This window comes from Dysidea avara, chromosome 7, assembly GCF_963678975.1.
Source record: "Dysidea avara chromosome 7, odDysAvar1.4, whole genome shotgun sequence".
Classification (NCBI taxonomy): Eukaryota; Metazoa; Porifera; class Demospongiae; order Dictyoceratida; family Dysideidae; genus Dysidea; species Dysidea avara.
Window position 1 is genome coordinate 9,670,713 of NC_089278.1, and position 23,394 is coordinate 9,694,106.

General features: G+C 39.9%; 4 protein-coding genes across 5 annotated transcripts; 2 read left to right on the forward strand and 2 right to left on the reverse strand.

Annotated features, from left to right (window-relative positions):
• Positions 1 to 1,309: 1,309 nt before the first annotated feature.
• Positions 1,310 to 2,722, reverse strand: LOC136259945 (solute carrier family 35 member E3-like). The gene is made up of 6 exons (XM_066053521.1): positions 2,289 to 2,722; positions 2,127 to 2,237; positions 2,014 to 2,073; positions 1,862 to 1,951; positions 1,728 to 1,810; positions 1,310 to 1,595 (listed from the first exon to the last, which is right to left on the reverse strand). Exons 1-6 carry the CDS (start codon positions 2,670 to 2,672, stop codon positions 1,397 to 1,399), a joined length of 927 nt encoding a protein of 308 aa, XP_065909593.1. The 5' UTR covers positions 2,673 to 2,722; the 3' UTR covers positions 1,310 to 1,396.
• LOC136259904 (uncharacterized) lies at positions 2,703 to 7,397 on the forward strand. The gene is made up of 20 exons (XM_066053463.1): positions 2,703 to 3,919; positions 3,971 to 4,069; positions 4,268 to 4,421; positions 4,484 to 4,576; positions 4,619 to 4,777; positions 4,833 to 5,031; positions 5,086 to 5,157; positions 5,209 to 5,337; positions 5,387 to 5,443; positions 5,494 to 5,565; positions 5,616 to 5,713; positions 5,762 to 6,061; positions 6,112 to 6,201; positions 6,254 to 6,304; positions 6,351 to 6,458; positions 6,519 to 6,606; positions 6,659 to 6,775; positions 6,820 to 6,900; positions 6,963 to 7,141; positions 7,195 to 7,397. The coding sequence occupies exons 1-20, from the start codon at positions 2,824 to 2,826 to the stop codon at positions 7,304 to 7,306; spliced, it is 3,354 nt and encodes a 1,117-aa protein (XP_065909535.1). The 5' UTR covers positions 2,703 to 2,823; the 3' UTR covers positions 7,307 to 7,397.
• Positions 7,398 to 7,411: 14 nt separating this feature from the next.
• Positions 7,412 to 12,679, forward strand: LOC136259912 (epidermal growth factor receptor-like). The gene is made up of 15 exons (XM_066053474.1): positions 7,412 to 7,527; positions 7,648 to 7,688; positions 7,797 to 8,275; positions 8,326 to 8,400; positions 9,068 to 9,180; positions 9,231 to 9,372; positions 9,427 to 9,528; positions 9,583 to 9,706; positions 9,868 to 10,235; positions 10,829 to 10,949; positions 11,033 to 11,108; positions 11,156 to 11,368; positions 11,553 to 11,636; positions 11,687 to 11,853; positions 11,906 to 12,679. The coding sequence occupies exons 3-15, from the start codon at positions 8,092 to 8,094 to the stop codon at positions 12,558 to 12,560; spliced, it is 2,424 nt and encodes an 807-aa protein (XP_065909546.1). The 5' UTR covers positions 7,412 to 7,527; positions 7,648 to 7,688; positions 7,797 to 8,091; the 3' UTR covers positions 12,561 to 12,679.
• Positions 8,942 to 23,204, reverse strand: LOC136259913 (nibrin-like). Of its 2 annotated transcripts, XM_066053475.1 has the most exons (17): positions 23,074 to 23,189; positions 22,979 to 23,029; positions 21,987 to 22,194; positions 21,847 to 21,932; positions 21,730 to 21,803; positions 21,519 to 21,622; positions 21,351 to 21,468; positions 21,108 to 21,301; positions 20,965 to 21,059; positions 20,720 to 20,883; positions 20,037 to 20,375; positions 19,943 to 19,986; positions 19,320 to 19,887; positions 19,111 to 19,266; positions 17,868 to 17,978; positions 17,762 to 17,814; positions 8,942 to 12,788 (listed from the first exon to the last, which is right to left on the reverse strand). In XM_066053475.1, exons 1-17 carry the CDS (start codon positions 23,099 to 23,101, stop codon positions 12,764 to 12,766), a joined length of 2,418 nt encoding a protein of 805 aa, XP_065909547.1. In that variant the 5' UTR covers positions 23,102 to 23,189; the 3' UTR covers positions 8,942 to 12,763. The 2 variants fall into 2 exon arrangements, with proteins under 2 accessions (XP_065909547.1, XP_065909548.1); XM_066053476.1 differs by lacking the exon at positions 22,979 to 23,029 and having other exon boundaries at positions 23,074 to 23,204.
• Positions 23,205 to 23,394: the final 190 nt, after the last annotated feature.

The window sequence follows — 23,394 nt, forward strand, 5'->3', positions numbered from 1 at the left end:
CATGTATGCTTAAGCCAACTCCGGCTCCTTAACATCAATATATACAATATACATAACAAGCAATGACGTGTGCAAGCATGTAATCAGTAGGGCTATATATGAAGTGTGACATATACAAGTTTTACTGGTGAGAAAAATTACAAATACCATAGGAGTCACCGACCTCCAAAGGACCTTGAAATGTTTGTGAAGGGAAGCACAACCGAATATAATGGACCACTGTCTGATGGCTGTACTTCAGTTTGAAGGGTCATCTATTGTGGCACCAAATACATACAAACATGAAAGACCTTTTTCTTCATACCAAATTTGGGATTGGAGCAGGGTTGTCTGCAGTAGAGTCTACAGTAGGGCTATCTACAGTGATCATGATATCATTGAGGTCCATGTGACTACTAGTGCTACTGCTAGAATGAGATAAGTGATTTGAACATGAAATCTCATCTTTGTCAGATTCTGCATTCACACGGTCACTCCAGTTCTCTAATTTGTCTGGGTGGTGGTCAGGGATTACCTCAGGATGAGCTTTGAACATTTGTAAAGATTCCTCATCATCTGAAACCCAATTATCTAAACTATGATCCTCTAGTGACCTCTGTTTGGGACTTGAGTCTTCTCTGTCTACAATCACTATCTCATCATTTATGCCACCATCTAACCAATAGTCTAAATTTGAACCATAATCTGTGTCTGTCCATTTTAGATTACTCTCAAGATATCGTCTCTCCCAGTAGCAAGGTGTGACATCTGTGATTGAATTTTTCCTATGTTTGGGCTTCTTAACTTCAGCTAAATCTCCGTCATATGCTGATAGGGTGTTGACCTGATGGCTGTGTGGTGAATTTTAGATGATTAATATACTCTGGTGGCGGTCATACAATAACATTTAATATGGTTACATTTCAATATACAAGTCCATATATTGAATAGATATGATGACATTACCTAACTGGTGAGCATTAGTGATGTTACAGTACATCAAGTACTTGACAATACAAATTAGTCAGATTGCTACCATTGAATCTCATTTGTACCATAACAATATTAGCCTTAAGAGGGCTCATAACATTCATTGACATAGCAACAAAACCAAAACTATGGAGGCCTCCCTCTTTGTACTGTACTGTTCTATGTGGTCTATACTACTTATATACCCACCTGGTTTTCTTGGACATCCTTGCTCTGTCTTTGTATGGATATGACAAACTCTAGCTGTACATGTCTCATGGTTGTTCACTGGAACTGACAGGTCACAGTTTTGACATACACAAACTCTAGGATCTCAAAACAGTACCTTACACTTACGCGTGTTAATAAATATGTTATAAAGTGTTAAAATCAAGTTATCAATTCTAGTAACTAAATGTGTTATTCATGATGCACAGGTATTTACTGTTTACACTTTAGTGTATAATCTGTTGTGCTGCAGTTGTTTTGATTGTTTTTGTTGTTCTAATTTCAAATATGTATATATTGAAATTCCACCAAGTGTCAAGAAAACTCCGAACAGTTGGTTGGTTGATAGCGGGTCTTTAAACAAGAAGTATCCTCCCATCAGAGTAACGCAGAACTTGCAGTGACCTATCATATTGTATCTTGAGTATTATGGTTAAGAAAAACAGTACGATAGCTTAGCTAATAAATACAGGTTGGCACCAGCATTTATGGCACAAGATCAATAATGAAATGTCAAGTGGTGGCTGTGTTACGTATGTGACAAAGGATACGTCAGTGGGGAAGTCTTTCCGATTATCCAAAATATTGACAAATTCACCATGAAGGCCACCACTCCAGATAGCAAGACAAAACCCTGTAAACACAATACACAAAACTGCATAATCTGCAGAACATACATGCATACCAGAGCTGATGTGGTAATCTCAAACGGCAAGGAGAGTACTGGTTCAAAGAATGGAACAATTATTGCTAACATCAATGAAGACAGCGGAGCCTTAAAGAGAATAATAAGTTTATTAAATAAGCACATACCAGTGGTCTCTGGAAGCCACAAACCTGATAGTATAACAGTTGCATAGAATTGACGCACAACTCTGACTGCTTGGTCCCAACTAGCTAACGATGTAATAAAACATACAAAACCTTCAACGAGTGAAATCCCTTCTTACCACTTGATATATTGAAGTTATCATTACACCAACAATAGCAAAAATAGTTCCAGTGATATTAAATTGAATGTCATAATAGGAATTCAGAAACACACCAAGTACAACTGGGATCTGTGTGTATCATGTAATGACGTCAACTGTTAAGCGACACTGAACACTTACAGTAGTTAAGATGATAGGAAAAGATGTTGACTTATTGTAAAACAATGTCTGTATGAAGAGTATGACGGGAGTTGTCATTGCTTTGGCAAGTTGATATGTTCCAACTGTGTTGTACTGTAATGAGAGGTTCGTAAACACCACAAAACCACAGAATGAGCAAGCAAGTGGCAGTACATCTCTCAATTTGAGCCTTTTGACTGCAAAAATATCCATCCAAGCACAAACTTGAAGTGCAATGGAAGTGATTACAAAATGGACCAATGTTAGGGTCATACTGGGAAAGTCATAAGTCACATATATCATTTTATTCAGGAACACGATACTGATTGCAGACAGTATGTTAGCTGTCACACCAAACGCAACTTGCAAACTAGTCACCGCCATAACTGAAACCCACAACTCAATATTCTGCGCATCACGTGATGGCAGTGGGTTACTATAGTAATTAGCGCAGATTTATGTTTCGATGATCCTACGGCTTCGCTGCTGCAGCTGAAAGGACTAGTGTACTTGACTATGCGAGGCGCCTTGGTCAATGTCGCTACAAAGTTATTTCTATGACCAACGAAGGAAGAATCGACCGCAGAAAAGGATAAAGAAAAGTGCGGACGATTACTCTATCTTTGGAGACCATAGAAGTTTTATCAAAAGCATAAAAAAGAAAGTTTCATTAACATTTAGTGACCAAGGAGACATAACCGACGGAGCTGCAAGTACGGTTACTAGTGTGCACGGAATTGTACCCACAAAACCAAAATCTGCAAAGCACAGACCACCGTCTGCTAAGCAAACATCACCCAGCAAAGAAGCCACTCTCAAGGCTCTTCCTAACACTTTGCAACTTCCACATATTCCATCAAATTTGGGTGCTGGGCCAACAAGTCCACCGAATATTGTTGCTCAGCCCAGTAAGCAACTACTCAAGAAGGACATTAAACTTTCTCCGGCTAACCAGAAAGTACTTGAAGCAGTAGAAGCTGAGGGGCCTGAGCAGGACAGGCATAGGCACCCGAACTATACCTTTTCAGAGCTAAAATTTCTTGCAACTGGAATACTTTCTCAACTGTCGAAATTACTTTGTAAATATACACAAAATAAGCCTGAAGGTTTTCATATTGCTGAAGATTTAGAGAGTGAATTACTCCGAGATTATTATCAACTGTGTGTAGACGTTGTTATAGAAAAACGTGAGTGGCAGACAGACTGTTACTTTGATCAGGTACCAGATTTCAGCAGACCATTTTTCACAAGTGTACCGGAAGAGGAAGAAAGGAAGTTAATAGAGTCAAAAAGGGCTGAGATCGAACAGAAAAAAGTAAAAATGTCGGAGGCAGCTAAGAAGCTCTATGCAGCCAAATCTCCTACTAGCCGGCCAGCAACTTCTCACAGTCGTGCTTCACTTCATTCAGCAATTAGCAGTGATGTGGGAGGAATTAGTACAGTAGAGGATGATAGGGAATCACGATTAGCTCCATCAGAATATGATATGTTGCCACTGTCACTGTGTCCCAAAGGACCAACTATACTGAGCTACAGGAGGGAGTCAACATCAAAAGCATTTGAATTTTCAGGACCCAAAACACGTTTTGAAAAGTTCAAGCAAAATGTTAATGCTAATAGGAGAGGGAAAAGTGAGTGCTGTTTTGTGGTGCCCAGCATTTAGGTTGATTGATGATGTTTAGATGCTAAAAGAATTGATGTAAGTATCTCGACCAAGCTGAGCACAGATGTTGATAAAATAGAGGAAACTGAGCAAGAAAAACCACAGGAAGAGGCTGTCAGTGAGTTACTTTAGTGTGTGTGTGTGTGTGTGTGTGTGTGTGTGTGTGTGTGTGTGTGTGTGTGTGTGTGTGTGTGTGTGTGTGTGTGTGTGTGTGTGTGTGTGTGTGTGTGTGTGTGTGTGTGTGTGTGTGTGTGTACACGTGGTGTTTAGTAGTACCCAAAATCCATAGCAGCATAAGTAACCATATCTTTTGTAGTCACAATGCACCATGGGAACATGATCAACTTCTCAATGTGTGATAAATTTCTAAAGAAGGGATGGATTGTTTGCCCTGATGAACGTAAGGACCCAGAAGGATTTACATTACTCCAATGGGCTAAAGGGAGGCTGAGTAAAATCTTGGAAGAAAAGTGGGTTTTACCTGAAGATATGTCTTAGTATCATATTGTGTATTTGTGTACTGCAAATTTAGAAGTGAAGCAGAACTAGTTGCTAAGCAGAGAGGAGAGGATGGCCCCTTGATTATCAGATTCTATGATGAATACGGAAACCGAGCACACAGAAGGTAACTGAATTGGAAGGTGTACTGTAATATTTAATACCATAGACAAATGAAGACTATCGTACTACCTGTACCACCAGGAGTGAGGGTTGGTGTGGCTAAAACTACTGTGCAAGTTCCTGTAGACCCACCAACTGAGCCATCTAACGCTGTCCGTAGAAAACGATTTCTCACTTTGCTCTGTGATGGTTCGGGATTTTGCAAGTACACCATAATTTCTGACTTGCATTAGTAGCTGTTGTATTCTTTTCACTTGCAGTTATTTGTCAGGCAATACAGCCATAACTACATGCCGGAAGGGAGATGGCTCAAGAGGGTTATATGCTTTTGTATACGGTGACGAGGCTCATCCTAAGATGCTGGCATGGTTTACTCCTTATGGGAAGATGGCTTGCTATTACCACAGCGGAAATTTACGAATGCTGGCTAATTCTGAAGGAGGGAAGCTAATGGATGAAGTATGCTATACATTTGTCAGTTTACAACATATAAACATGTGGTATGATGTATAGGATGGTAATGTAACCCGTCAATGGAAGTGGCCAACAGTGACTTGTAAGCTACCACAGTCCGTCATAGTACAGGTAATCATTTTTAGGAAGTATCTGTTGAATGTAATGTACATTTCCACACAGCTAAATGTGAACATCACATTTCGCTGCTACAGTCATGTGAACGCTTTTCTTTATTTCTCTTCTCATGGCATCTCATACAAGTTTGATGTTTCCATGAAGCATGAACTTAAAGATCCTGAAGTTGTTGAAGTGAGCAGTCTTAATTTACCTACATGCATGCAACTGATGCTTCCTGCAGTCAACATCTTCATTTTTGATGACGGATTTTAAATTTAGCTCTTATGCTGCTGCTGAGGTGAGCATCCTCAATAATTTTTGTGTTACTATGAGCACACAAAAATGCAGGTTTCAGGCAAGCCAACTAATTTAGGGAAAAAAAGACACCATGGTGTTTCTCCGAAGGTTTCATTTAGCCGGGTAACTATACCTGTTTGCTGTATAATGTATTGGTGTGTAAATGTTTCTAGGCAAGTAGTATATCTGAGAATGTTTTTCGTGGGGAGACAAATAGTGCAGAAGATGAGATTATTGCTGAAGAATTATCTACCTATCAGGAAAAAATAAAGTTGTATTCTGCAACATTGGGTAGTTACTAAATTTTAATATTTCTTAGATCTTTGGTAGACAGTTGGCTAGGCCATTACAGGATATCATTGGGAATTAAGAGAACACCAATGACAGTCTCAAAAGCTAATAAACCACCTTTGCTCAATAGGTCACAAACAGCATCTCCGAGGAGTGTATTTTCTGGTGATGATGGAGAGCCCTTGTCACGTACTGGGACTAGGATGACTGGCAGTAGGCCACACTCTAGAAGCAGCACTTACCCCATGTCACCAAGACCTGTGTCAGACTTTGGCTTTGTAGATATTGCGTCACCACAGCCTGTACATTCAACCACTGTTCACAGCAGGTTTTTAAATACATACCATGCTACACTGTATAGATAAATCATCTCTGTAGAATTATACTAAAGAGATCTCCAACTAAAATTGACCAAACTAAACCCAAAACTGATCTGTCTATACAGAAAGTCATCAGCGGATGTCCTGAGTATGTTAGCTAGTTACTGCATGACCTCTGTGCAGTATTGTTACCCAATTAGAGCTGTACGTGTGATGAAATTAAATGGGTTGTCATCGCCACCTCAGTGCAAGTAAGTGAAATGGTAGTGCAGCTATGTACAATAACAATTATAACAGGTGTGATAAGCACAAACTGCCACTGATCTTTGACAACGAGTTTGATACTTTCTTAGAGTCTCATGTTCCTGCTGACCAGCTGGTTATAGTTTATATTGCACTCACCAGGTGAGACAGACGTATATGTATGTTCTGGAATAATGAAATATCTGGCTTCTGTATATTTAGTAGCAAAGAGAAACCCAATCCCACTGAGGCAATGCTAGATGCCATACATGTTAAGCAAAATAGAAACAGGAGCTCACCATGTTTACAGGTTCTTAATGACTTTAAAATTGTATTATATTGCTGTTGGCTTTGTCACGTAGCTATCAAAGGAGAACTTTAGAATCCTAAAATATGACTTAGCTACGTGTGCTGATCCCAGCAACAATGGGCTTCCATTATTGGTGCAAAGACATAATGTTCAACCAGGAATGTTTCTGGTATGTTGTAATAACAGTGATCTGTCATTGTCCATATTGAGTAGATGTATTTTAACGGAAGACTTGTTATGGCTGACAACACATTTAATGGGTATAGCAACAAGAAGAAAGACCTACAAAAACAGGTAGGTGTGGTAAACTGGCTAATTTATCTGCTTGTCACAACTTCCAATTGTGAAATCTGTAGATTGATAAGTCTATAGATGATGGTAAGAAAGGCCACTTCTTGCCAAAAGATTTCAAGTTACATGGTGGCGAAACTCAACAACTACATCGTATCATGAAGCTTAGTGATCCTGAGCCATCGTTTACTTCACTATTGGATGACTCACTATCAGCCAGTCATTCGGGTGTGGACACTTTACTGTGAGTTATTGTACTAGCAGTACCTTTATGACGTACAGTTTTGTGTGTGTTAGAAACTCCATGCATAAGATGGGTCCAGCTAACAAAGCTGGAAGTCCCCTACAAGAGAAACCACCGGTTGTTAGAAGACTAACATCACAACTTAATGTACAGCATACCAGCTAGTATTATTTTGTAAATACACGCACTATGACGCATGCACGAATTCCTCTTATGGCACTTTGTATTTTTATATATTTACCATACCAAGTAATAATTAAGTGAATTATGGTGGGCGTGGCTAATGATTTTTGATTGTGGGATCTCAACATCACGTACTGTACTATGACGGGAAGGGAATGGCGTTGTTTAATGTTAACGTTAATTAGCACATTGTGCTTGGGAAGGTACGTGATTAGCACGTGGCTTGCGCGGTACGCACAGTGATTCGCTATCCACTTCTCACATAGCTAGCACAAACCACATAGCAATCTACGAGCATTTAAATTGTTTGTCTTTCTTTGCAGCAAAAATGGCAGTTTAGTGCAAGGAGAAGTTCTACAAGATGGTAAGGAATGCATAGTATCCGTGACATCACATTTGGGACACCCCACACACCTACACATTGTTTTACACTGGGACAGATGATTTAATGCACTAATTTCTGATGTTTTAGCTGCAGGTCAATGCCACATTGTCATTCACGGACAAGACATCAGTAATATCAACAGCAGCCATTGTATCAATGTTGTCGTGGTTGGTAGTGTTACAATTGACTGTGATCAGATAAGAGATGAACAGTTGGCAACCTTTCAACTGGTCACAGAATCACCGGCTTCTTGAGCATAATTAACTGCAACAGATCAATCCCTTTACATAATCTTACTGTTCTACATGGTCACACCCAGACCAGCCTATCACTGTTACAGCAGTCTTTTCTCACAAGTGTCGGCAACTACAGTTCAGCTGAAATGTGGTCGTTGTTAGTGTTCAACAGTTCACTTGATCAACTGCAGCTATACGGACTAAGAGAGGTGGTACGAGGTAGCATCTTCATACATGATACTGGCAGGCTGTGTGTACACCAATCAGTGAGATGGAGTGATATTATTAGCTCCAGATCTCAGATGGCTCATTCAGTACTTCTCTCTGACTGTTAGTATGGGTACATATCAGCTGAATTGTATACATATTTATTTATTTAGGTGTGATTGCTGTGGAGTGTCATACTACGTGTCACAGAGCTTGTTGGGGACCTGATCTAAACCATTGTCAAGCAGGTATGGTGAAGAACATTACTACATTATTTGTCTGGGACCATAATTGACACAGGCATCACTCGTGATATGGATAAACTTCCTAACAAGCCAAAATGTGGTAGTACAGTTAAACTCAAAACAATAACATGCATGGATGAATAAGATTGTGTAGTAACATGTGTAGGCCAGTGTTCACATGTGCAGCATGGCTATATATTAGCATGTCAAAAAATCAAACTTCCTTTTTCATTGTCCAAGTAGTAAACTTGATGAATACAAGTAAATTTTGGCTTAGGTGTTTGCCTACTACAATGAACAAAGCTGTTTTGAAGCCACACACTACATGATGGGATGTAATAAAGACAAATGATTGTAAAATTGCACTAGTAGTGTAATCTTTGTAATACTGTAAGCTACATTGCTGATAGCAAGAGTATATATATACTTTTACATGGAAAAAACTACTTTCACACAATTGTTATGTATTATACAACATGCACAAGATGTACCCACTAGCTTATTCTAGTGATATGATAACTCTGGTCACACATATACAGCCATATAACTCGACCATACATCATGTTTTATTTCATGGTGTGTTAATCACTTAATGAGGTGTTCAATTTCAACTTGTATTTTGTGGGGGCTCTTCATCAGTGGTGATGTAGCTTCTAAACATCCTTTCCAGCACTTAGTTGGGATGACTGTGAGACAGCCTGCTATCATCGATGCCACACTGGGGGATGTTGTCATTCTGAGTGTGTTGGTGGTTGTAGTGGTCCTGACATAGAACACTGCATGGTAAGTACTTTACTATCACTTCCTCACGTTGCTATTATTTGTTTGTTCAGGCTTGCCGGCACTTCCGCAATAATGGAAGTTGTGTAGCAAATTGTGCCCCATTGTCTGTCTATGACCCTCTCACACATCAACTAACCATTCTCCCTGATGGAGAATATCTTCTACATTACGACTGTGTCAAGGAGTGTCCAGGTGTGAGTACATTCTAGTCTTGTATGTTTCAAATACTTGCTACATATGTTACAGAGCTGTATAAGACATATGAAGAATGCTGTGTTTTAGAATGTCCATCTGGTACCACTGAGAATAATGGAGTGTGTGAAAGATGCGACGGCGTATGTCCAAAAGGTTGTTAATACAATACACCACACTGACAATACATCTATTGTATTCTGTGAACAGTTTGTCTGGGCAGTGGTCAGCTACCTGGAGAATCTCCACACATCACTTCATTATATATTGATCGTTTTATCAACTGTACTCACATCAATGGCAGTATCATCCTTAACAAGTCTTCACTTGAAGGGTGTGTGGCATACTCCCACTGTACACAACCTGTACATGTATGGTAACATCATTTGTGATATAATGTCTCTCACTCATGTGATAACTAACTGATTTCCATAATATGTTGTTATATGAGCTCACATGTTTAGGGTTCTTGTGATTCTTGTCTACTTTATATAGGAATGTCACAATGGGTGTGCCACCAATGACCCAGGGCTCCTTATGGGCACTGAGCAATTTAGAAGAGGTTACTGGATATGTGGTCATTGAAGGTCTTAACGTGACCAGTTTAAGATTCCTCCACAATCTGTGCACAGTTGGAGGGAAGGAACAGTTTATGGCAGCCTTTTCAAGCTTTTCCATTGTGATAAAGGATAATCCATTGCTTGCTACATTGTCACTGGTGTCACTGCGTCTAGTTGAAAGAGGTGATATTCAGATCACAAATTGCCCCCAACTATGCTTGGCAGATACCCTCTTGCCTGAAAACATTTTCAAGGATAACTCACAACAAAGCCTGGAACTAACATCATTGAACTTGAACTGCAGTAAGTGAACATGTTAATTGGTACCAATTTACTAATCATTACTACAATGTAACATGTCTGAATAATGCCTATATTATGCTGTTTACTACATAGCGGATTGGAACCACAAGGGGTAGTCACTTCCATACCGCCAGTTGATACACTTGCGACCAGGATCAAGAATTTTGTTTGTCAAAGTTTTGCCTTGATCACTTGATTACACTTATAAAAGTGCCTTGATTCTTGATAGTCTACCGTAAAATACTAGTAAATTCTTGTGTTGATAAAAGTTAGCTTTGAAAGGTGCTTGATTGTCACTTTTGCTGACATCTTGATCGCTTGATTCATTGTACAAAAGCTCCTTGATCCCAGTCGTGAGTGTTTCAACAGACAGTACTGAAGTGACTACCCCTTGAACCTGGGTAATGTGGACACTTGGTTTGGATTATCAGGTAATATTGGGACACATTTGGTCAGGCCCAAGGTGTCTGTTGTAGTACACAGGTTTCTCTGTATATCATTCCTATCCCATATCAGGACATTATAAGGAATCTCAATATCATCCATTACATAATACTAAGTGTTCATGTTTAGTTTTGTACTGTTCTCTACAGTGGGGGTGAATTGCCATAGGGAGTGTGATAGTATGGCGGGTTGCTGGGGGACTGGAGCTGATGAGTGTGTACATTGTAGAAACTACAACTATAGCAACAGCTGTGTCCCTTCCTGTGATCAGTAAGTCATGTTGTAATGGCAACAAATGGGTTGTTTCAATTGGTGCCTAATTGTCATGTACTAATATGGTAATGTCCTGATAGATCTCATTCATACGAAGAACACTCAACATGCTTACCATGTCATGATCAGTGTAATTTAGGAGGATGCTATGGACCAGTGAGTGTCAATGGACTGTGCATGATGATGTTTATGATATCTGATAGGCAGCAAATCAATGTATTATGGGATGTAGGTGTTACACTGATGGTCCATATTGTGTGGCAGAGTGTCCACCCTTGGTGACGTACCTATCCGGCAACAATTCATGTCAGCCATGTGATCCTTTGTGTTATGGCAGTGGTTGTAGTGGAAATGGTAGTCACCTTGGACCAGGAGGCTGCAATGAATGTTACATCATATTAAACATCAATGGAACAGTAAGCCATTTACTACAAAGACTTTATATTAGCACCTCACATCCACTAAAGACATAATTATTAGCACCTCAAAAGTATTGAATGATTGTATGTGTTTGATGCAGTAAGCCACTCACTACAAAGACTATAAATTAGCACCTCAGAGGTGCTGAATGATTGCATTTATTGGATGGTATTGTTGTAGGACTATTGTGTTGAATCCTGTCCTCTGGGATATCAGCTTGTCCAATATCCACTTAGGGCCAATAGCACTTACGCTGGATTCTTGGTATGTCCGGAATTGTTTTCTTATCTGTAAAAGACTTATACCATTTACAGGTGTGCATTAAAGAGCAGCCAATGGTTGTAGCAGACAATACTCAAATAACAACCCGATCACTTATCACTAGCTCCAGTTCAGTTAGTGCATTCATTTCAGAAGGAATTGCTTCATCATCAGCCCAGCTCAATTTATCACCTTCAATAACCACTACTCCATTTACAGGGTATGAAATTACATTTCTTATTTCAGCTTTTACTATTACACATCATCTACAGATCAAGCTCAGGAAATACAAATTTTTATCGGATAACTTTAATCATGACGATAGTATTAATCAGTGTAGTGATTATTGCTATATTATTGGCACTTGTGGTGTATCGTGCCTACACAAATAAGTCAACAGTAAAGGTAGCAGTGATGAAGACTAATGTTGATCTAAAAGAGGCTACTCACAAACGTACTAGTGGTGACTCACAGACACTGTTAGATTACACAACATCTAAACAAGGATTATTGAGAAGGACCTCAATTGCCACTCTAGCAAATGGTGCAAAAAGTGAACACAATTCTCTAGCAGTAGCAACTTCTTCCCCTGCACCCTCTGGACGTTTTTCACAACCACAAAGCAGACTGGGGGATGGGCTATCCTCGTACAATGTTTCACCGAACATGGTGATTACTGAAAGAGAAAAGAAACCAAGTGCATCCCTCAAGTCTTCATCTCTGTCACATAATCACAGTCAGCTGTCAGTAGGCACCATGCCTGGTGAACAGTGGTCACCACACCATGATGGTATGGTAAGCCGACACAGTACAGGGGACAATTTTTTTGCCACTGGAGGCTCACCTCACTCTAGAGCTAGTAGCTGCTATTCTCCCTCAATTCAACTACCAGGATCAGTGCTTGAGGAACCACTAACACACCAGTGACCACTGTACACACACTATATCACCTCTTCTTGTATATACTAACTTCTTGTATACACCAATGTGTTTAGTGTTGTGAACCGCATTAAAATGTTAAAAGAAGTACACTGCTACCCACACAATCTGCTGTTGATTATAGTACATCGTGTAATTAAAATGTTAAATGATTTGATGCTTGTTTGAACAAGTACTTATGTGATTGATGGTCATCTTGGCCTGTCACCAGGTAACCTACAGAAAAGACAATTACCTAGTAACTGACAATGTAGGGGTGAGTGCTATATAGTGAGATTTGAGACATCACAATTCTAGACTACAAAATGTCACAATTATGAGAACTAACACAATTGTTATTATATTTAATACAAACAAGCCAACAATTCGGTAAATTCATTAGTAGAGCAATATAATAGCCAGTAGTTATATTTTGTGAGATTTGCTACTTTAACACTGGTATTTGGTATTTTCATCTTATTACACAATTTACAGTAATTTTAGTAGCTCTAATAAAATACACATAATTAGAAAGTTGGCTGTATATCTGGCATGGTTGAGGGCACTGTATACTCCAAATTCCCACTTTTTTCTTTTACTGCACGTGTAGCACAGTTTGGTAGCTCTCTATGTTCAAAATGAGTGACAATCAGAAAAAAGCTTTTGATGAAGAACTTCAAGCAGGACCCCACCAAGAGAATGGAGACATGGCAGTGGTTAAATTCCGTGTCGACCCACAACCCGTTTACCCATTGTGGGATGTTTCCTGGCGTATTCACCGCATCTTATTCCTTCTGTCCACTACGAGCTTTTGAAATGGAACTTTGTTTTGTGCCAGTTCTCATCGGGATTATGCCAGTTTTTTCAATCACTCTATGGAAGTGTTGACACCCTGAAAGGTGAATTTAATAGTGGTGGAATGCCAAGTTAGCATGAGAAGGCTTGTTTTCATTAGGGCCTTAAACAGTCACAGTCAGGAATATCATCTGAGCTGCCACATGTGATGAATCAAAACACAGCTGTGTTAGTTACACCTTGAGTAATGAGATAGACCGTGGATTCAACAATAGAAAACCGAAACAGATTACCCAAGACCCCTGGGTTCTGGAGGCTTACCAGCTAGAACTGATACAAACCCCCTTCCACTTCCAGATCAGCCCAGGAATGTCAGTGGCCAGGTCATCAAAGAAACACTAAGCAATCACAGCAGAAATTCAATCACTGCTAGCGACAACAGGACTCATCCCCAAAATAGATGGAACAGTTCACCAGCAGACTCTTTGTGATTCCGAAGAACAACGGATCGCTGCGTCCAGTAATAAATCTGTAACACTTTCATGTCCAATCACCACTATGGAGGGAATTAAGGAACTGTTGAGAGAAGGAGATTGGATGTGCTTGATGGACCTGACAGATGCATATCTCTTGGTGGCCATAGCAAATATTACAGGAAGTACATCAGATTCGTATGGGAAGGCACCACCTACGAATTCACCTGTCTACTGTTTGGAGAACTAAGTCAGTTTTAGAGCCCTCTCACCAGAGATTGTATCTGGGACTGCTAGTGGATGCATCCTTAATAAAATTATTTTTTCCAGGGGAAAAAAATACAATAAATAACCAACAGTGTTGACAAAAGTAACCATCACAACCCAAGTATTGGCATCCGTGATTGGAAGAATGTCAGCTATATGGCTAGCAGTCCGATCAGCTCCTCTATACTACCGCCACCTTCAACAACTGATACAAACCCTGAGGAGGACATCCTCAGTAAGAAACAGAGTGACACTGAATCAGGACTCCCAGGATGAGATGCACTGGTGGATCTTCCACCTACAACAATGGAATGGAAGAGAAACCACACTTTCTGCTCCAGACCTGATTGTGCAGTCAGATGCCTCCCTCCAAGGATGGGGAATAGTCTGCAATGGGGTAAGAACAGGAAGCCACTGATCAGCCAAAGAAAGGACTCAACACATCGACCTTTTGGAGCTCCTGGCAGGATCCACCCAAAGCCTTCACTAAGTAAAGGAACAACCTCCGGGTACTACTGCAGATGGTCAACCGCTTGGCAGTCTCCTATGTGAACAAGATGGGTGGCACACACTCACCAATCCTTTCCCTCCAAGCTTGCAATCTAGGCAGTGATGCCTCCAAAGAGAGATCATCCTGTTTGCAGAACATCTCCCAGGAATCACAAACACTATAGCAGATCAGGAATCATGTCAGGTGGAGTCATCGGCAGAATGGATGCGGTTTTTGACATGATTCAGCAGACACTGGGTCCTTGCTATACGGATCTGTTTGCAACCAGGCTGAATCACCAATTCCTGGACTTTATTATGTCAGACCCCTTTGCATGGGGAACCAATGCTCTCCAGCTGAACTGGAAGAATCTGGATGGATAAGTGTTCCCACCCTTTTGCCTAATAGACAGATGCCTACAGAAGATCCAGAAAGAGCAGAGAACCATCACAATAGTTAGTGGCCCTCACAGGCATGGTATCCAGCTCTGATGGAATGCCTAGTGGACCTTCCCTTGGGTCTTCGCATGGATTTACTTCACAATCCAAGCAATTATGCTCACTCTCTGATTTGGCAAGCACTACACTCTTGAAAACTATTCCTTGTGTATGGTCACTCATACAGACATTAGAATTCGTAATATTTATATAGTCCATTTGTTAATGAATTGTTTGTATATTTCTGAAATACTGTGAAAATCACATCATGTGTATCTAGGATACTGCAATATTTAGGCTCACTACAACTTTTCACTTGCAGAGTATCAGGGAGCAGCACATGGCACAGGAGTTTCAGAAAAGGCTTCAGAACTCCTACTAGCAGGGTGGATAAAGGGAAAAATACAGCCTACCAGTCAGGATGGTCACATTGGAGTTGTTGGTGTTGTCAACGGGAAGTTGATCCCATTTCAAGCAGCATCCAGCCATTCCTAGACTTCCTGGCAGATCCCTACAATGAGGGCCTTCAATACCGTTCAATTAATCTGGTTAGATCGGCAGTACAGTAACACTGAAGCAGCTCTGATAGGCCAGCATCCAGTGGTCTCCAGGAGATCTACAACTTAAGGCCTCCTGCAACACAGTATTTCACCACCTCAGATGTGGCAACAGTTCTCTCCTGGATAAAGGATCAAGGGGACAAAAAGGAATTACCCTTGAAGGAGCTATCAAGGAAGCTGGCGCTGCTGTTGGTGCAATAGAACTTCAGAGTTGTAGGCCCTGTATCTGTGGTTTGGATATTTTTCCCCTGATGGGGTAGTTATCAAACTAGCTTCCCTGACTAAGAATAGGAAAATTGGGGCACCACTGAAGGAATGCTTTTTTTTCTTCTTCCTTTCCTCATGACAATTGTCTCTGTGTAGTGCAGTGCCTCAATGTGCATGAACAGGCTACAGAGATATTCAAGCAGATATGCCAGCCCCTTTGTTCGTGTCTCATGTAAAACCTCACAATCCAGTGAAATCCAAGAGAATAGCTCACTGGATCAAGGACACTCCAATGAAGGCAGGAGTGGACACAAACACCTTCAAAGCACATTCAGTGTGGTAGCTTCCACCACAGCAGCTGTAGGAAAGGGGCTACACATTGCATGAAGATGGCAGACTGAGTAGTGAATCAACATTCCGGCAGTTCTACTACCACCTCAGCTGAGAAGGATTTTCTCCAGTTAGCGCTCAGTACTCAGACGGAAAAGCTACCCATGGTTAGCAAGAAGTAGCAGATGATCAGTGACAGTAACTGTTGCCATAAACATTTCAACTAGTAAGACTGTAATCCTGCTGTACATATGCATACCTGTATACCTTGTGTATAAGTCTGTCAGCTATGCAATGTCATCATTGTAATTAATAGTAACACTATAATAAAGCTCATGGTTTGGGATACCTAACACATTAGGAATGATATTTTCACCATAGCATAAGGGCTCTACTCAGTACTCACAGCAAGGAGATTGTCAGTTTGAAAGTAAAATCATTATTCACAAAATATAATATTTTTGATGATTTGATGAAGGCCGTTAATACAAGGTTATATGAGTGAGATGAGCAAATGTAACATTGCCCAAGGCCAACACTCCCCGTACATGTCACATTGCTCATCTCTTACAGGCATTCTTTGAGTAGCAGGAAACTCAGAAGTCACTTGAAAGCAAAACAAAAGCAGGATTTGCAGTATACGGTGCCCTCTTATAGGTGACCATGCCAGATATATGGCACTTTCTAATTATGTGTGTTTTATTAGAACTACTATATTGCTGTCAATTATCAGTGTTACATTTGCTCATCTTTATCATTACAGTGGTGGTACACAATAGCTAGTTATAGCATGAGTTACAGGTAATCAACAGTGACACTAGCAAAAGGAAAGGGCTATTTGTCCGGTTCCGTATGTATTAAAAACAGGCAAAAAGGTATTTTTTAAAAAGCAAAATTTCCAAGGATCAAACCCTGGACCACTGGGGTGTATGGTCAGCGTGGTACCAGTTATGCTACTGCTGCTAGCTACCTACCTCCCTTAATTTTCTATCTTAGAATAAATGTGATTCAATAAGTAACCTGTGTACAGTAGAAGAATCTATACACCAAGAAACCAAAGCTGAACTTAAAGCTGAACCTGACCCTAACCAACAACCTTAACACTAACAACTTTAACACAATGGTGTCCTTCACTGTCTGTGAACTAGTGTGCTTGGCACTTGAGTTATGATGGGTGAGTGCCAGATGAATAGCCTGATTAAGTCAATGTCTGGAACCGGACGAATAGCTACAATGATATCAAAATTCATGTCCACTGTAGAGAGATAACATCCGCATCACAATTGTAACCTACATGCACACTGCCTACAATGTATTGACTCAAATAGCCAGACCCTTATTCTCTGAATGGTGCTTACGATTAGCGAGCAGGCACTTTTAGCTACAGTATGCAAGACTAACTTTTTATTATATACAATAAAACCTTTGTTTGACTGTAAGATGGGTAAGATGAAATAATGAATGTGCATTGAGAAAGAAAATTCTATACTAACTGTTTGGAATATTTTAGTGAAAAATATTGGTTGATTAGCCAACTTTCATAAACTACTTAGTAAATCTTTTTAAGGACAGGTTTAGATACTATTCACCAACCAGCATCTACACTAATACTAACAGTCTAACTATACAAATGATGTACATGTCACCTCACCTGAACAAATCAGGATCATCATCACCAGCACCGATATCATTGTCCATCTCATGCTAGAACACAAACAACTCTAATAGTACACACACTAGTGTGTGTGGCCTGGTACCTCTCTTTCATACTGCCACTCTTGAGTTAGAGTTGACATTTCTTCGGTGAATCTTATTAGGTCAGCTCCACCAATAATGGTCGGCAGTGATCCAATTCCAATGTACTTTGCCTGGGAAAAAAACAATCACATGTAAACTCAGCTGTGATTTGTCAATTGACACTTGATTGTGTATAATAACATGGATATTTCTTGAAAGCCGTGACACAAACAAGCATGTTGCCATGCCTTCAGGGATCTCCTTGGCAGTGCCAGAACTCTAATATTAGCCATTTCATTTTAATGCTATCGTGTTTTCACTTTTTTAGTAACCAAACTGAACTACAAATACAGTAACGGTAACATGAACAAATACTGAAATATCTATGTTACTCTACACAATCACTAATCACAGGGTAACACGCCGTTGGTTACTATTATACCCTCTTAGTAATCTTGAAATAACAGCACAAACATTACACCCTTTATTAAGATTATTGCTTGGCAATGGATAATTGTTGTTAGGGAGCCACATAACTGTCCATGTGTATAAGACATTCACCAACCAATTGTTTATTGACCAATCAAATAGACATTCAGGAAATTCATTACAAGCCAATTAATATACATTAGAGATGCAACAATATATCGATGTCGTGTATCGTATTGTTTTAAGACAATATCGCTGTATCGATACAAAGTCAAACTGAATCGATATATCATGTATCGTGATATATCAACATATCGTGGCTTGTTAACATGGCTGACAATCAAATTATTGTACATTGTGGTTAAACTGAATAGTATGTAATGAAAAAATGCTCACTTATTTTCCTTAAAAAAACAATGTAGACCATTGTTTAGACTCCACTTTGTATCGTGCAATATATCACTGCATCGTGATACACCAGAGGCAATATATTGATATGCGCACTGTATCGTTGCAGCTCTAATATACATGTCATCTAAGCACTATGTTGTCCACTTGGTGTATATATATCACTGAGCTTCAAGTACTGTGACATTTTTCATCACATACAAGTATATACTATGTAAGGAACTTTTATATAATTAATTCAAACATGTATCTGGCCTTACACATGCACAGTTATGCAGAGGGAACAAACACAAAGACTTGTGTATGTGTCTACAGTGGAATCTGTCTATAGTCGCAAGTGTCCTGATTACAAAAATGTTTATGTTAGTTTGCATCAATGTTAGGACTTTAACAAAGTGTGAGGATCACTTTCAACAATTGACTGACCTTTTTAAACTTTTTAAAGTTTACAGGTCCGCAATCTTCACTTGACAGGTCATTGACCAGTCCAGCTACTGCCACACGATGCACCACCAAAGACACTGCTTCACACACGACCGGAGGAGGAACAGGCAGGTCCAAATCAGTAGCTGACTCATCTGGCTATATAACACAACCACACAATACACTGTACTAGTATACTGGTGTAGTCTTACTGCTGTCACTGTTGTTGATCTTACTCGAGCAGACAGATAGCCATTGCTCTTATGAACGTTGCTGTAGCGCTCAGCAAAACGACGGAATCTTGTCAATGTTGGTCGCTGTGAATCACTGTCCATTACTTCCTGTGATGCACTTTGTGACATTCCCTGTGACATGCTAGCACTGTGGTGCAGCCTGCCACTGGCTGAGGTCAGTATTGATGGTCTAACCGGTGTCTCATTGTTTCCCTTGGGATCACAGAAATCAGTATGTTGTCTATTGTCTGTAATATCAATCACTGCTGAGCTGCTTGAGGTAGGCATAGGTTTGGTGGTAGTCTTAGCCTTTTCAGCTTTAGCTTTCTCCATTTCAAGTCTAGCTTTCTCAGCTTTGGCCTTCTCCATTTCAGCTTTGGCTAATTCAGCACCCCGTTTTTGCCGTTTCTTTGACAGCACACTGAAGATATTGACACTGTTTGTGGTGGAGGTGGCAGTGGTCTTGGGACGTATGTCTTCCTCTTGTGTCAGGTCAACTACATCATGATCGGTAGAGTCTGCTGCTTCATCTTCATCAGCAGGTAGTCTGACAAGATATGATGATACTCTCAATACATTTGACATGAAGCAGAATAACTCACTTCCTCTTTCTAGTGGTAAATAGCTTGGATACAGCTTTAGCATCCTGTATAATGAAGTTTTAGATATTTAGCATGGATTTATAATTCCTTCTACCTGTTCCTTGTTTATCTTCTCTGCAAATGTGCCAGGAACTAAGACAGATGCATTAGTTGAAGTAGGAAGTGAGGACCGAAAGGTACTCGGCGAACAAGAAAGACCGTCAGGACTTGGCACAGCAGGTGGTATCTTGCCTTCATCATCCGACCCCCTAACAGGTGTCTGGCTAGTACCAGAGCTAATGGGAGCTTCTGGTGGCTCATAGTATTTACTTGCCGACTGAGTTAAGTTACTGATGCTAGGTGTGACCCGAGGTGGGTCAGTCGGTACACTCAAACTAACAGAAATTTCATTATCATCATTGTCTTCACCATCACTTTCTATCTTAATAGAACACTGTAGAAAGAGATTAACAAGCAAATAGCACACAATAGACAATACATTATTTGGCTAAATGCTGTGGTTTGGTGTTAAAGGGTCATGGGATGGTGCTAATAGTGATAACTAGCAGATAGTAGACTTATTCAATTGACTGTTTTACAGCTAAGGTGATTTCACAGATGGTGATGGGCATTAAAATGGTCAACTACATTCACATTACTCTGTCTTAAGTGCCATCATTCCTTCTTCCCATATTCAGTGGTTGCTTAGGAAGGTATTCTTACACAAAATCACAATAAAAAGTATTTTACTACTGCTTAATGTGTCACATCTAACATACAAAGTATGTATAGACTAACATTATGTGGTTCCTTGGTGGTACTCTTAGGTGTTGCCGCTGTCCTGCTTGAACCACCAGGTTCAGTGAGTTGAGTCTCACTAGCATATACTGTAACATTACCAAGACTATTTCCACTAGTCACAGGTTGTTGTGACATTGAAGGAGGAGGGAGAGGATCAACAACTATAAAGTGAAGGTTAGTGAATACCTTGTGTAACGTGTGCATGTGTGCATGTGTGCATGTGTGTGTGTGTGTAAGCTGACCTTGTTGGTGAGACAGTGGATTACAGTGTTTCTCAATTGAGACAGATAACAGTGCAAAACCCACTTCAGAGTCAACAATAGTCCGATAACCCTTACTGATGGCATATAGAGATTAAAACAAACAGCTAGCTTAGTATACATACCTCTTTACAAAAGATAACGCTTCCTCAACCCACTGCTTTCTGTTATTATCAAGTGACGACAACAAGGTACCATCTACCGACATCACAATGGCATTGTTATTGACTAGTTCATCCAGGCTGGCCAAGCTCTCCAATGATACAGCAAGTTTGCAAATTCCACCACCATTGTTAATACATTCCTTCAGTCGCTGATACTGTAGAGAAAAACAATATATTGGTATTAATACATGGTCCACTCCACACCTGTTTTTCTGTGAGAAAGTAGAAAACTTTACCAGAAAGCAAGAAGGACCTGCTTTCATCTGGAAGGAAGCATGTCTTATTATCTTTACAATTAGGATCAGTCACTTCTGGTAAGTAACTGCAACATGTACAAAGTTGAAACTATATTGAGAAATAATGTAAACTTACTCTGCATGGTCAGGAATGGAGTTGCCACCTCTGATAGCAGTCACACAGTCTTCCAGCCACTTAGGAGTGACAATGGGCTTCAAGTTGGACAATGCGTTTACTACCTAAACACAATAGAAATCCACACACATAGTGTTTTCACTTTTCAGTGGTGCATATACATGTATGTACACAAACAGATACATTATACAGAGAGACACACTACACACACCTTCACTGTTACCATAATCCCATTCATGATCAAGTGTGTACAAGAGTTGTCCCATACATCAACAACTTTAGCACCTACAAAAGCATCATCACTTGTGGGAATAATTTGAAAACTAACCTAGTTTACTGGCTGAGGTTTTAGCAGCTGTCTTTTGGCTAGCACTCATATTAGAAAAACAAACCACCAGCTGTTTTCTATGCAGCCTATTGACAATGATATCATGTACAAGACACTATATATCACAATAGACAACAAACCTAAATTCACTTTTGTTGGGCTGGTTTCCAAACTTGATAACATCTCCTTCTTTCAAACGATGTCGTTGATCCTTTGGCAATTGCTTGCTGTTAACTGACGATCCATATTTGGATAAGTCAGTGATGAACACTGTTCCGTCTGTCTGCACTAGTAACTTGGCATGGACACGACTGATGGAAGGGTCGCCATTGATTACTACACTACAATCTGTATAAGGTACAAGGATAATGCATTATTGTGTGAAATGGGAATCACCAACTAAAATAACAATATCATCTACAATAAGAATCTATGACATCTAAATGATACACACAAATTCAAGTTCACACGATAAGTGTCATTACAGCCGTACCTACTACCTATGCGTGTAATATCACATCTGACAATCAGATACTTATATAAAAAGTAATAATGTGTGTGTGTGTGTGTGTGTGTGTGAGAGAGGGCTTACGTATTAAAATATTAGAACTACCTTTTTTCTCCAAGGATAGATGGTTGCCCTTAGACCCCAGTACTTCTTGGCAAGTGTTGGACAAGTGCTAAAATCAATCATCAAAACTTGTGTGCATAATATACAACCCAATCTTAACTCTTGATTTTCTACAAATTCATATTTTTGAAGACATATCTACTATTATGACCCTCATTATGGGGCAATGTGATTGAAATAACAAATGACAATTAGTGGTGAATGCCTGAAAATCCTACTTCACCTATTGGATATGGTTTAACATCAGTTCACAGGTAAAGGGTGTACCCCGGTGGTGGAACGCTTGCATCAAATTCCAACCTGCCTATACTAGGGAGAGTAGGGGCTCAACATTTAGAACATCTTAAGCACTACCGCATGCAGTCAATTTCTTGTAAAATAATTTCTGGGTTTTCTATTCATGTAGGTATACTTGCCATATAAGATGTGAAAGTAATAAGCTCCCTGGTGCGATTGTATACTAACTAGCTACACTAACTAAAATATAAGAATATGCCCAACCTTTTCTTCCTACAACAATTTCTTCATCACAGAGAAGTTCGTACTCCTTATCTGTGCCACTGAGTATAATAAAAACTCTACATTAATTACCATACCATGGTTATGAACAGGCTTTAGAGTCATTTCTTTGGAAACAGCTTTTCGCTCTCCTTATTCTAATTAGTACCCTCCGTCAATCGTCCGCTACGCATGCGTGTGAACACGCATCCTCGTGACACCGCCCACAAGAAAGTAGTTTGTAGTAATGGTGGCTTTACGTAACTGTCGTTTTTTGTACGAAAGAGTCGTGTTATCTCCCTTTGTGTTAGATAGTTGATAGCAATATTTATCTAGCTATGTTTTAGTACAAGAAGACCGCCAAATAGCTCATTAGTTGTAGTGTTATTTTGAAGTTAACTGAAAGAGGTGACTCTGTT

Excerpts from the sequence above, each read along its gene's own strand:
- LOC136259904 (XM_066053463.1), top strand. The coding sequence starts at position 2,824 with ATGTCGCTACAAAGTTATTTCTATGACCAACGAAGGAAGAATCGACCG. Across the intron at positions 5,566-5,615 it reads CGAAGGTTTCATTTAGCCGG|GCAAGTAGTATATCTGAGAA; the intron begins GTAACTATACCT and ends AAATGTTTCTAG. Across the intron at positions 6,459-6,518 it reads GTTTATATTGCACTCACCAG|TAGCAAAGAGAAACCCAATC; the intron begins GTGAGACAGACG and ends CTGTATATTTAG.
- LOC136259912 (XM_066053474.1), top strand. The coding sequence starts at position 8,092 with ATGTGGTCGTTGTTAGTGTTCAACAGTTCACTTGATCAACTGCAGCTA. Across the intron at positions 11,109-11,155 it reads TAGGAGGATGCTATGGACCA|GCAGCAAATCAATGTATTAT; the intron begins GTGAGTGTCAAT and ends GATATCTGATAG. Across the intron at positions 11,637-11,686 it reads GCACTTACGCTGGATTCTTG|GTGTGCATTAAAGAGCAGCC; the intron begins GTATGTCCGGAA and ends TACCATTTACAG.
- LOC136259945 (XM_066053521.1), bottom strand. The coding sequence starts at position 2,672 with ATGGCGGTGACTAGTTTGCAAGTTGCGTTTGGTGTGACAGCTAACATA. Across the intron at positions 2,074-2,126 it reads TAACTTCAATATATCAAGTG|CTAGTTGGGACCAAGCAGTC; the intron begins GTAAGAAGGGAT and ends TTACATCGTTAG. Across the intron at positions 1,811-1,861 it reads AGATTACCACATCAGCTCTG|GGTTTTGTCTTGCTATCTGG; the intron begins GTATGCATGTAT and ends TTGTGTTTACAG.
- LOC136259913 (XM_066053475.1), bottom strand. The coding sequence starts at position 23,101 with ATGACTCTAAAGCCTGTTCATAACCATG. Across the intron at positions 22,195-22,978 it reads AATTGTTGTAGGAAGAAAAG|ATTGTAGTGTAGTAATCAAT; the intron begins GTTGGGCATATT and ends TACCTTATACAG. Across the intron at positions 21,933-21,986 it reads CCCAACAAAAGTGAATTTAG|GCTGCATAGAAAACAGCTGG; the intron begins GTTTGTTGTCTA and ends CATTGTCAATAG.